This window comes from Megachile rotundata, chromosome 4, assembly GCF_050947335.1.
Source record: "Megachile rotundata isolate GNS110a chromosome 4, iyMegRotu1, whole genome shotgun sequence".
Classification (NCBI taxonomy): domain Eukaryota; kingdom Metazoa; phylum Arthropoda; class Insecta; order Hymenoptera; family Megachilidae; genus Megachile; species Megachile rotundata.
The window spans coordinates 1,585,386-1,599,986 of NC_134986.1; the positions used below are offsets into that span (position 1 = coordinate 1,585,386).

A 14,601-nucleotide genomic window follows, 5' to 3' on the forward strand; every position below is an offset into this window, starting at 1 on the left:
GTACATTTCTTATACCGAGAGTCTGATTTCTTAAATAATTAAAGTTTTTGTGTAAACAGTTTGTCCAAATTTTCCCAATTCTAACAGTTTAGGTTTTTTTCCATTTTACATTTCATAATGAGTGACATCAACTGTTTTAGTAATGCTTTCATTCAACAGATATGTGGCAGTTTGCACAGCAAAACTCAAAACTTATTGTAAAGCTTGGACGCATGCAGCATGTCATGAAACAAGGTGCGGTACATTTTCTCAACCCTTCCATTCTACTGTGAAGTATCGTTTATTATGTATTCAATAACAGTGCTTCTGTTCCTATGCCAAAGCTTGAACTCATTGTTTCTAAACTCACTGCATCTATCGCATTTTATCTTCTATTTTCAAGTTTAAGGCTTCTGCTTCCAAAGTGTATTGTTTTAAATATTCTACAGTTTCTTCTTTCGTATGAAGTAGGTAGAAGTGGGTGTAATCATCTATTACAGTAAAAAAATATTGTTAATTTTTATGCTTTATTGAAGATATATTACCACGCATATTCGTACGAACTATTTCATGTGGTCTCTTTGTTCTAGTTCTTTTAAAAAAAAGCACTTCTCGCCTTCTTGCCTATGATGCATGATATACATATTTTTTCATTCTAATTGTTAAGGTTTGTTGCGTGAACAGCGCGGATTCGGGCACCCGACACTATTCTGACCCAGTCACGATTTAACGAGCTCTGAGCCTGGTTTTAAGTGATAATTGTGTGTTCCTTTAGTAAAGCTGCTATTATTCTGGTTATTAATATAATATTAGTTACCTTCCCTTTTATACTGTTTAATTTAAATACAGTGTGTTGAAAACCAGGAATATAGGATATAATATCTTGATTATTCTTTATCTTGAAGTTGTAGAAGTCACTGTACAGCTGTGTCATTTGCTCAGAAGAATCCTTATTGAACGTACTTGTGAGTTGATCATAGATTTCTTTTGCAGTTGTGCAACACAAAATATGAATCTTAGCACGAAGATCATATGTAGCCAAGGTATAGCCGATGTTTTGTTGGGGCACGTTTTAAAATCCACTCAGCGAGTTCATTCATATCTTCAGTAAATGCGTTTTTCAGTTTCGATCCATTCATACATGCCCAGAGATCCGAAAAAGGTTTTAATTTTCCACCGCCAGAAAGAAAACGTGGAAGTATCCTTCAACACAGGCATGCGCTCTACATCTTCTTTGTTCGTCATGATATTTCAGTATTTTTACTTATTCTACAGTTTTATCACACAGTGCGGAAATCTGGGTCGCATAACTGGATAATTTTAAATAGGTGTTTTGTATTAATATGGATGGACCTACAAGGATTTTATATATAATTAACACACGTTTTCCAGTATTCATTTTTAACATCATATGTGTTTTATTTTGAAGTAAACAGGTTACATACGGTTCTGCCAATTCACATTCTTACATTATTACAGCTAGTGTCAACAGAACAACATTAACTTACAAATAATGTGGAATAAGAAGAATACAATATTATTCTTTTTCATTTATTTAAACAAGATTTTTAGCGTTTCACATTGTTCCGAGTTGCTCGGAATATAATTAGCTTTAAATTTATGGGTATTCTTTCAAACCTAAAAACGATTCATTCTTACAGCTTTGAACGGATCTGTAACACCACATGAACGTCTCCACAACTTGACGTTCTTAACTATTGTCAATAGCCTTCTAACAGGCCAGAAAAGCACATCTTTCTAACGCCAATATATCTTTCCTTAAAGATGTTTATTTCTATGGTCCTAAACTGTGCACCTTTGCTGTGTGCAGTGTTTACGAAAATCCTTGCATACTCGGCGGACCAGGCACTCTGACTCGGTCATTCAGCAGTCTCGCAATGTGTCCCATTACTTAGTTCTGTTGAAGGACCCAAATCACTTAACTGTTTGGGTCACCTTATTAACGAAACGTTATTTACAACCCTGGAGTGATGCCTAGAATCTTACAATCTCATTCGCTGAACCATCTCACCAATCACTGTTTTTTACAAATAACAATCTGTCCTGATTGGTCCTTTTGGTAACGCCTTCACGTCCTGAACTTCCTCCATCGCTTTCTTTTCTGGCTTTTTAGAGGCAACTAGTCAGTCTTAAAACTACCGTTGTTGAAATATACTCAGTCTTACGAATCACAATAACTATCAACTACAGCAACACACAATAATCATTACAACTAGTGGGATGATGATCTACATCCTTCATTGACCTGGGCACACCAGTGTGGAGGACTCTGAACCACTCTATCAATTCTACTCTATAATACTAATTCTACATAAGGACAAGGGAAACAGTTCCTGCTTTCTATTGGCTGTACAAAATTGGGTGGAAATGGAGGCTTGAGTAATATACGATGGGTCTGGGTTCTCCTCAAAAAGTAACCGTAGCAATAATAAAATAAAACAATACTTCGATATGAATAGAAACCTACAAATAATACACTCTACTGTTAAGGTAAAGGGTTTTGACAACCAAATGTAAATAGTAACAAATTAAAAATACGCGATAGGATGTAACGACTCCTTGCTGCTACAGGTAAAGAACCTAAGTAAAAGTCTAATCCTTTTGCAAAAATGACTATAGAAAGAGCTTCTCCATTTTAAAATTTTATTAGATACTCATGGTATACAAGTGGATATACGAGGTGTGACGCAAAAGTAACGAGACTAGGTCTGTGCTGACTCGCGCACGTTTATCCGAAAGAAATTAATCTTGGGGATAATATTTGAAAATGAGTCCGAACGGTTGACTCGAAGACGTCCTAAACGGTGGACTCGTGAAAATGACTAAGTACGTCGCAAATGACTCGTGAAATTTCTAAATCCGACTTACAAGGAAACATATCGAACCGCGACACACCGATTTTAATGAAACTTATGTGAAAGATAGTTCTCAAAAAAATATTTGACACGTATTTTTTTTTATCGGCAATCGTTCACATTGAAGAGCTGAAAATAGCCCTCGAAGTTGGGGGTTGAAACCATGTTTTTGGGAATATCTCCGGAACGAAAGAAGATAATTGAATTCTTTTTTTTGTAAATTGTTCGTCTTTAGATAGGAAATTTTTGTGCGTAAAAAAATTTCAATAAACTTTATTTGTTTAAATAATATTTTGAAAATTTATCATTTTTGTTTAAATTTTTGCACTAAATGTTGATCTATTTTTTTGCAACCTCGTGTACGTAAACTATGGACAAAAATAGAGGATACGTGTTTTTGGAATTTGTTGTTTGTTGCAATGTTTATTAGATATATAATTTAACATCACCTCCTGTGAAGAGGGGTAATCATCATTTTTATTAAAAATATCATTATTTTTACAATCTTTTACATTATTTTAGCGATTTTATACCTCTTCATATGCCGTTAATTGATTTCTGAACAATTATTGTAAGCGTCACAGGTATGAGCGTGACGCGGTTACAATCATCGCCGTAAGGAACATAGGCTTTTATGGCCAATACAAATCCAATTATGGATTTTATACTTTCACAGGCGTAAAGACTTCATTCTAAATAAAATATTTAGAACTTTTGGAAACATTGAGATTTTTTAAGAAACTCAGAAAATAAAAATAAATTAAATTATTTTTTAACAATATTGGCCATAAAAGCCTATGTTCCTTACGGCGATGATTGTAACCGCGTCACGCTCATACCTGTGACGCTTACAATAATTGTTCAGAAATCCATTAACGGCATATGAAGAGGTATAAAATCGCTAAAATAATGTAAAAGATTGTAAAAATAATGATATTTTTAATAAAAATGATGATTACCCCTCTTCACAGGAGGTGATGTTAAATTATATATCTAATAAACATTGCAACAAACAACAAATTCCAAAAACACGTATCCTCTATTTTTGTCCATAGTTTACGTACACGAAGTTGCAAAAAAATAGATCAACATTTAGTGCAAAAATTTAAACAAAAATGATGAATTTTTTAAATATTATTTAAACAAATAAAGTTTCTTGAAATTTTTTTACGCACAAAAATTTCCTATCTAAAGACGAACAATTTACCAAAAAAAGAATTCAATTATCTTCTTTCGTTCCGGAGATATTCCCAAAAACATGGTTTCAACCCCCAACTTCGAGGGCTATTTTCAGCTCTTCAATGTGAACGATTGCCGATAAAAAAAAATACGTGTCAAATATTTTTTTGAGAACTATCTTTCACATAAGTTTCATTAAAATCGGTGTGTCGCGGTTCGATATGTTTCCTTGTTAGGTGACTTTATTTGAGATTAACTGTTTAAGTCCGACACGGTTGACTTATTTTCTTGTTCTTTTTAGTCCGACTCGGATGACTAATGTTGGGATTCTGACGAGACGTTCCGTCGTTACTTCCTCGAAACGTCGGAAGTGCAAGGAGGCATGCTGATTGGTTCTCATTAGAAACGTTGATTTTCCAATCAACATGCCCCTTGACTTGGGCCCACCCTCTCTTGCGCCCTGAGCGCGCCTTTTTTGGAAGAGGGTGGGAAAAGATACCGATGAGTACGGGAGGATCTCGAAGGCCGGCAACGCCGGGGTTTTTCCCTCCAGGTGACACGCACGTTGTCCTAAAAAGTACCGCTAGGACGGAACCGAGGCCCATCCTCGGTGACCCTTCGGGAAAAACCCTGTTTATGACGGAGTAGTTATTGAAGACTAAATGAAACTTAGAAATTCTAAAGGCATTGTTCGAAAAAATGTAAAACTAAATTGCCGTCGATGGCTAAAAATCTGTCTTTCAAAAATAACTGTTACCCGGACCCATCATAAACTACCTACGAAATCCTCGCGTATTGTGTTCCGTAGCACGTTCGGAACGAGGTCTGTAACTTGAAAAAACAATGTAATTGGCAGCAATTGTTTTTGTGGCATCATCCCACATACCTCCTCTATCCATGTTGCCAATTTCGATTGAATCGGTCATACCATTTCGAAGTATTGCGTTATTTAGTGAACACGTACAACTGCATTCTGCCGGAAAAATGTCTAACGTAAAAACCCAATAGCGAATAAACATCAAGTTTCTTGTAAAATTTTTTGAACTCTTCTGTAATATGTGATGAGACATGGATCTTTACCTATGACCCAGAAAGTAAGCGCCAGTCAATGGAGTGGAAGTCTCCAGGATCCCCAAAACCTAAAACAGCACGCATGTCAAAATCAAAATTCGACATTAATGGAATTGTAATGATTGAGTGGTTTCCCAGTGGTCAGACTGTTAACTAACACTATTATATTGAACTACTAAAAAGACTTCGTGAAAAAATTAGGAAAAAAAGGCCACAGTTGTGAAGCGATGGATGGCTGTTGCACCAGGACAATGCACCCGCTCACACGGCACTGTCTGCCAAGCAGTTTCTGACCAGTAAAAATGTTACTGTGATGGGGCATCCTCCTTATTCACCTGATTTGGCTCCATGCGATACTTTTTAATTTCCTAAAATTAAATTTTGCTTAATGGGAACCCATTTCACCTCAATTAAAGAGGTTCAGGCAGAAACGGAGAATCTCCTGAAGGGACTTCCAAAAACCTCGTTCCAGAACTGTTACCAGCAATGGCAGTACCGAATGCAAAAGTGTGTGAATGCTGAAGGGGACTACTTTGAAGGTGATAATGTCACGGAGAACTGATTCTGCAGGTACAATGATTTATTGGACTAGTCTCGTTACTTTTGTGTCACACCTCGTATAAAAGAAAAATTGTTGGAATTTTAAACTTCGTTGATTTCTATTTTAAAAATGTTGAAACATAATAAGATGTGCTTGGTGCAACTAAATAAAAAAAAAGATAAAATATGTGACGAATGTCTTCATAGTAATTTTTTGCATACAATGAGTCTCGTCACAGGATTTTTCATAATTTTATTTTTTAGCTACATTTCAATTTTGTTATTAATAATTTATATTTTTAACATGCTTAATCCACTTTACATAACTAACAATAATTTTGAAAAGTTAATTTTATTGTACTTTTAAAGTTGTATATCGAGTTATTGTTTGTTGAAATAATTTTTCAAGTTTTCCTCTGCCATATTGAATTTTGGAGATTTGATTTCAGATTCGGATTCAGCGATTTAACCCTTCACACTCCGAAAATTTATTTTGCCATTTAACATTTATATCCCCTCAGAAGGACAGCGGAATGTAAAGTGGAGAAAAACCAATGTATTAAAAACATCGAACAGTTAAAAAATATAGTTTCACAACGTGTTTCATGTGTAATACAAAACGAACACGGCAATTTAGGCCTTGTTTACTCTCCCCCCTCCAATATTTATATACATATAAAAAAATACGTATTCCTTGATTAGCTTTCCTCTCGAAGTTTTAATAAATTTTACTTTGATAAGATCAAAACTGATTGTTTACAACAAAAAATCGATCACTTCCAACATGTTCCGTAGTTTCTCATGTATTATAACATATTCAAATTTCAAAAAAATGGGAGAGTAATACTTCCATAGTTTTACTTAAGAGATTGTAAGAAGTAGGTACTACTTTATATTATTTTAATTACCATATCCAACCTGTTATTTTGCATGTTGAACTGTCGGCATAAGCTTCGCAATCAGTGTCGACAAGAATCCCTACACAGCAAACTTGCTTTAATCAAGCTAATTTCGTGAGACGTTTCATTCTTATAAATAAAACATGTCCCTTCTCTTTTTTATGCTTGGCCTTGCTTTTTACTATGTTTCACGGGTTGGAGCAATAACTACGTTTGCCTGGAACACTATTGTTATGTATAATAATATGAAAAAATGTTATATAAAAAATTAGATATAAATATAAATCATATTGTAATACACGCATTTCTCGTATAGATGGAATCATAGAGGAGACTTTAGGATTATGTTCGCTCTTTTCGTAATGGAATATTACATCATTTTTTATTACGATGTGATAGCCGATGTTGAGTCTTCAGCAACCTATTATTGAAGATTAAATGTTGTAGCAAAATAGTATTTCTTACATTATAGAAGATGTTCAAAGTAATAACTGTTGTCAGTGCAAAGTTGTATTGTTACGCGCATGTCTTATCGTCTTCAAATTTATTCTAGTACATGCTATAATTATTCGTTGTTTCATATTTTCTGAGTAATAGATACTTCTTGTTCAATGTTTCCAGTGTAAAAATCTAATAGTATTACGTTTGGGAAGCGAATTGATTAAGAAACTTTTCCGTGTTCTATTCATTAGTTTGGGTAAAGTTTGTTAAGTACATCTCGTACTCTCAGAGTATAATATGTCGGGCACCTACCGTGCTTGAACTACGTCATTTAGTGAACACATACTGATACATTTTCCAATAAAGTCCCCATTGTGCGTCGTATAATATGTCTCATCAATAAGATTTCTATCGATAAAATGTGGTGTGTTAGATTTTTTCTCCAAGGTAGCATTGAAAAATGTTTATTAAGAAGTGCCCGTTATATTATAAAGTGTGATACAATGGATAATTATCGTATGTGCCAGAATAAGTTTAGTGTTGATAAGACATGTACGCGATGTAGCGATACGAAGGTTTTAGCTGTGCATTGACGCAAATGATCACCACATCGAACATCCTCTGTAATGTAAGGAAATTTATTTTTTAGTACCACATTTGTTAGTAGATGACTTTCAATGATAGTTTGCTGAAGTCATCTCAACATCAGCCATCGTATTACGATAAATAAAAGTAGAGCATATTCATAAGAAAATAAAGATATCCTAAAAGTCTTCTCTATGCTTTCAGTTGTATAAAAAGTCTTTGAAAAAATTTTGGAAAAATTTTTCAATAATATTCAATAAAAATTTTTCATAATATTAGATATAACGGTAATATTCAAGGTGGCTGTTAATATTTTTATGACCTTGGGTTAGTACTGATATGTGCAAAATGGTAAATGAAATTGATTGCTTTCTTAAAATGTTGGGTTGCAGTATAGAATAAAGTACAATTATATTCGAGGAGAGCATAAGTGCATCCATACAAAAAATAAAATTATAGGAACATAGGACACATATCTTATAATGTTTTTCTATTTGTACTGAAAACAGAGTAGTAACCTGTCATAATTAAAATATATATTCTCAATACAGTTTTTACATTTAATACCATTTCTCAAAAGCTTCATCATAAAAAATTTGATTTTCGAAAAATGGTGTGCCAGACCAAAAAATTGTTCTTTTTCATTTTTTATCAAAATAATTAGTATAAAACTTTTATCTTCTGGAACAATTTAAAACAAGTCTAGAATAACCTGGAACAACTTTTAGAATTTAAAAATTTTCGAAATGGGGTGCTAACTTCATACAGGTGAGCATACGGTCCTAAAATCGCGACCTCTCCCCATCACATCGCACCTACTAAATTACTAAGATCCTCGATCCTAATATCGCCCCTAACCTTCTACCCAGTCTCTATTTCCCCGAACGCTCTATTTCTCCTTCCTTTCTCCTGTCGATCCCGCTCGGTCCCTGTTTTGTACCCCCTAATGGTGCTATGACCAGGCTGACACCGGTTTCCTCCCTTGCAAGTTTGAGTCGTTTGAACGGTCGTGTCTATGATTCTCCGCCTCTTCCACTTCTACTCTTTCTCTTCTCCCCCTCGTTGTCTTCTCGATTTTTCCCCTCCTCTTGCCGTTTGAAAAGCGCGCCATGTCTCCTCCATCTTGCTTGTTGCCGCGTGCCTCCGCTACGCCCTAAAGCTTCGTCCTTAAGGGCCGCTTTCCATGCGCCTGCGGCGACTCTTCCTCCGCCATGTTGGATATTGCGAACCGTCCTTTTCGTTCTGCACTTTCCCTCGCGCGGAGATGCCCACGTGTTCGTCCGATACATCGAAGTTTGCTCGACCGATCTATTCACTGCCAAATCACAAAACAGAAAACTCAAAAGCTGACTACCGCGTGCATGAAATATGCCTCATTCACCCTTCCCCCGCACTCTAATTCCCTTCTGACGTTTACATTATTTAATTTATTAATTTTGCGACTTTCTCTCTCAACTTCGACATACCGCACGACCACGTGTTCGCGCAAGTCCTTCTTCAGGGGCATATTTCGCCCTTAAATTGGACTAATTTCACTCGCGATATATTAAAATAATCATGTTTAAGTCGCGCACTTATTTATTTCATTCCACGGTCGGCCCGAACACTCGTTTCCACACTCTCGGCTTCTCATGTTTGCACCCCATGCTTTCCCTCGCGTCGCGTAGGGGTTGCCATTACCGAAATTTCGTTTTTTATTTATAACTTCACTATTCCACTTCCGATTTTCACAAAAATGTTACCGCTCACTTCCCCCGCGGTTTTCCCTCACTTCGCAACATTATTTACCACACTTTTGCCACTTTTTCCCACCAAAACTGGATTTTAACGCGGAGCGACCCCCGAACACGTGCGCTCGCCACGACAGCCAACCGTGCTTTCTTACGCTTTTTGTCATCTGGGTCTGTCCAATCACGGGCGCGCGTTGTCATGCCCAAGAGTTTTTATGGCATTGCCTGTCCGAGGTACGCTAGTTACGCGGCGCACGGCAAATAGGTACGTTACTCTTATAATTAACTTATGTATACTATTTACAAAATAAGCACTTTTCCGCTACAAAGGTATAAAATGTACGTATAACTTCAACCATAGTAATATTTTTTGCATGAGAACAATTCAAAATTCTAAATCATCCGAATTTTTTTTTTGAACCCATAATTTACGTATGTGAAATTTAATTAAAATGGTTCAACATTTTATTAACAAAGTTTAGAAAATTATATTAATTCTCAACATATTTTTTAAACAAACAAATTTTTCAAAAATCCACTTACACCATATTATTGATCTTCCTAAGTGGACAAATTTTCAACTTGAATTTTTTATCTGTGGCTAATAGTTCCTGAGATGTTTTTGAAAATAGCTTTTTTAATCCAAACTTTAAAGGTTTTTGTCACCGCTTCAAAGTGGATATCCACACGCAAGAAAATAGGTATTAAATATTTTTTGAAGTTCTAAAACATCTAAAAACTTCATAAAAATCGGTGTGTAACGTGTGGAGGATGTCCCTTGTTAGTGTACTTTTTTCGGTTATGTTGCTATTAAGTAATTCTGAAAGAATTCATTGATACAATACACGTTCTATTTCTTTATAGCAATCATAGCTTTGCATTGTGGTTTATGCACAGTTGTTAGTGAGTGTTATAAAAATAAGTGAAAACGATCGAATTATTGTTTTTTTAAACAGCTTAAAATAAATTTTAACTTCGTGGTTAGCAGAATATTTGTTTAAAATGTGTTACAAGCGGCTTGAACGCATTAGCGCATTTTTGGAAAGTATAGTCAAATTTCAAATATCAGTAAGACAGTACCGATGAAAATGTAAATACGGGGTCTGTCCGAAAAGTAATGTAATTTGTTTATTCCCGCCATTTTTCTTGGTCCGAATGCGCTCGGACTTTTTGGGATATGTGGAAGGGACTCTTATCTTTATATATTTGTAATTTCAACCTAATCTGCGCTTCGAAATCGTCAAAATCGTTGTAAACGTAAACCTATTATTAGTGCCCATGTCACGACGCGTAATGGAGAAAACTATGGAACAACGTAACGCGATTAAATTTTATGCTAAGCTTAATAAAATCCTCGCCGAAACCAACTAAATGATTAAGGAGGAATATGGAAATTCAGCTTTTTCCTATCCTCGAGTTTCCAGTAGGTTGAATTTATTCAAGAACGGTTGGGAAAACGTGGAAGATGACTTCCGCTCTGGACGGCGGATAAGTACCAGAATTGACTAAAATGATTCCCGTGTCCAGGAAACATTTACTAGGACACAATTAACTTCTTAACAGCGATCAACGAAAGAGTATTCGAATGATCGCATATCAAAAAGAGATCGCCGCTTCGTGGCAGCTACATTACGACAACACATTCAGTCACACTCATTGACAGTCCTTAGCCAAGCACAGCTTGGTAACGTTACCACGGCTCCCTTACAGCCCTGACATGGCTCCAGCAGATTTATTCCTGTTCTCGAGGATTAAGTCTGCCCTCAAAGGACATTTTAAACGAGGTCCTCATTAACACCTTCCAAGATGCGTACTGTGCATAAAAAAGTCGCTGGCAAAAGTATGTTGAAGGCCAAGAGCAGTACTTTGAAAATTTTGTTAAGGTTTATATCAATAAAAAAATTTTTTTACGTACCTAATTTCATTTCTTTCCGGACAAACCCTGTATATCGGTGTAGTAGTGATACATTCATACGATATACATATTGGTTTTCTTTATACCCTTTGAGATCCTATCATCGATTTTTATTTCTCCCGTTATACGCATGTTAAAACAAATTATTATGGGTTGTAATAAACTGCTTACTTAAATAGGCAAAAAGGACCAAAAACCGGAATTTCGTTTTTTCCCTTTTACTACCCCCACGGATGAGATAGGAGGTTGAAACTTGGTGTGAGATGTTTTTTTTGGATATGCTACCGACTGACGAATTGGGTTTCCAATTCGACTCAAGCGCACATTTGACTACCTTATCCGGCTATACCCTTTGTGTTGTTAAATACACATTGTGATGTAGGAATAAACGAAGGCCGCATTATATGTAGATCGATTCGCAAGTGTAGAACAGAATTTTTATTGTAAATTAAAATTGTTCTCGCATCCATATTAAACATCTTTTACGTCTACTTTATTCATAAAACAGATTATTTAATAATTATTTTGATTTTTATAATGTATATATAATTAACGTGGACTTAACTATTCAGGCTGTAGTATCAAATACAGATATCAAAATATAAGCTGCAAGCTATTTTTAACTCTTGTAATAGAAGGTTCAAAAATGTACTTATTTACTTGTATACATTTCGTCCTTCCCCTCTCTTCCAAAAAAGAGTTTCCAGATTCACTACTGCTTGACCCCGAAATCTCTTCTACTGCTTCATTCGCATAAAAATTATTTATACCGCATAATGTCTTCTTTTATATTCTACATTTTTTGTGAAAACATTTTTTTCTTAATTTCACTCCCTAATGACACATTTTACAGTTACCGTTTAAATATGATATCCTATGTAGCAGAATTCTAATAAAAAGAAAAATGTTTATTTATTGACTATGTGAAGTAAAGTTGCAAATGACGAAAAGTAAATCTATTTAATTCTTAAAGTGCTAATAAAAAATTTCACCTCGAAATATTATAAGTACAATATTAAACACAATATTAGTATGAAACAATAATTGATTTATTAAAACTTGTTAATAATCAGAGCACTCTTGATCAATAATACTAGAACTTAACCCATAAAAATGACAGATTTAAAATCTCTTGTTTTAAATTTTAGAAATTAATATTGGCAGCTGCTATTAGGTATTTATTTTCACATTCAAGCATTTACGGCTTAATTTATATATTAAAAAGCATTTATCTATTAATTTTTATTTTACTTTTCTCTACTCTAGACAGTGTTAGTTACACTTTACAAAGTAGTAATTTTGCAATGTGCATTAAACGAAATTTTGAAATAACGTTCTATTAGGTATAAGAGGAAACATAACATTGCAAAAACCATAGTTAGGACGTCTTTTTTAAATGTATATTGACTTTCGTATAAACAAAAATGTATGACAAATATAAAATTATAGCTAAATATAAATGTTAAGTCATTAAGCAAGTAACTCAGTAGCTATAGTAAGTCAACTTCGGTCGTGTTTGATTAACAGTTCTCAACAACTTTCAAATACAGTAGTACTTACAACCAGGGTCAGTGCACTTCCGTGCGAAGGATTCGAAAATATCAGGCACTTCCGCTTCCAGGCAACATCTGATCATAGCCATTTTCTTCTAATCACGTATTCCATGAATATTCAAAAATTGTAACTTTTCGAACAAACGTATCACTGAAGTTAATATCACCGTTTATGCTGTAAAAAGCTTGCCAACTAAAGAACATTCCAAGAGGTCAGGCGAGTAAGTAACGACGCGACGTCGACGCTTGGCGTCGCGACGTTCGTGCTCCACTAACCCGCATTTCGCACATGAGGCTACCCTTGGCAATACTTTCCCCAACTACGTCATGCGTCGAGTACGCGCCTGTGCCGAGGATTGGTAAGGCGAAAGGGTGCTGGAGGGAGCAGAGGGAAAGTTCTGTAGTGCCTCTGTTAATAAAGGCCATCTTCCTTGGGTTGCGGCCCTTGTAAATCAATGGCCAAACAGTGTAGACCATTTCATTGTTGATCAAATAAACGGGTTAGTTAGTAAAAAATTGTTTTCTTTGCATCTTTTTTAGATGGATTGCTTCCAATATAATAAATCTTTCTTTATTCGAATCGTGTGCTATAGAAATATCCAGTTCCTTAAACGTTTCTTTATTTGAATGTGATATGGACACTGTTTCAGGAAACGAACATTACAGCAATAGAGGTGCATAAAAAACAAGTTGTCACAAAATTGGCCATGACCTCGAAAGTCAACATCAAATTCTTTTTTCACTCAACCGTAAAGTACTCGTTGCGGGGATGAAAATCTTTTCAGTAGTAGTTACTTTTTCTTTGGGTCAATATTATTTAATGAATTGAGAAAGCATGGTAGAAACTGTCAAATACAAACTTTTGTTTTACAAACGTGACCTTACGACCCTAATTGGAGTCTTCTTAAACGATTTATTACAATTCTGAACTCACAATAGTAAGTAAATGTATATTACTGTAACCTGTCAAAAAGATTAAAATAGATGTGCCATAACTTTACATTTGAATGTGATAAACTGACATCGTAAAGGAGAATGAATACATATCACTTAATAGTAAGTAAGAAAAATTTATAATGAAATAATGTATTATTAAAACAAATGTTTGCATGCAACATTTTTTTTTAAATGGTTATATTCTGCGTTGTAAATTGACTGTTCTCCGAAAACATTTCATATGAGTAGTTGTTCTATTGCTGGACGTTTAAGGTCCTTTTTAAATGATGTTTGCAATAAAAATGTCTGAAGGAAATTTCCTAATATGAACCACTGAAGCTGCAGCGTCTCAAATTTGTTTTAAAATGCCTGTATGTCATTAAACAAAGAATATGGTAAAACACTGGAATTTTGATCCTTTTTTTTATTACCCTATTAATTGAAAAGTAAGACTGAAACTTGTAAACATGTAGCCTTTATATAATATAGAATTCCTATTGTAACGTCTCCGGGAACATCATATTAAATCCAGTCGATAAATAGGGAAGCATCTTAATCCTAATATCTTTTTCTATTCCATTACCGATCGCAAATTACCGACCGCGCCATAAAAATTCGCGTGGTAATGGGATGGTGTAGCTCACGCGTGCAACATTGTTTAGAATAGATCACCAATCGATGGCGCGCGCGTTAGTTAGAAAGAGACAGAAGATATACTTCGAAACAGAGTTATTATAAATTATTATTTAAATGTTTATATTATATATATTATTAATTATTCACTCATTATAAATTGCGTTATATTTTTAGCTATTATTTTATGTATTGTTTGCGATTAATTATTTCTTCTATTAAAACACTTATAATTTGCGTATTTAAAAATGATTAAAAATACGA

The 14,601-nt window shown here is 34.7% G+C and overlaps 1 protein-coding gene across 1 annotated transcript in view; it reads right to left on the minus strand.

The window, feature by feature from the left end:
• The window catches only part of stmA (Protein EFR3 homolog stmA), a 47,672-nt gene extending 34,662 nt beyond the window's left edge, over positions 1 to 13,010 (minus strand). Inside the window, exon 1 of the mRNA XM_076531299.1 lies at positions 12,776 to 13,010. Within this exon, the coding sequence (XP_076387414.1) occupies positions 12,776 to 12,857 (82 nt within the window). The 5' untranslated portion in view covers positions 12,858 to 13,010. The remainder of the gene's footprint in view (positions 1 to 12,775) is intronic.
• Positions 13,011 to 14,601: the final 1,591 nt, after the last annotated feature.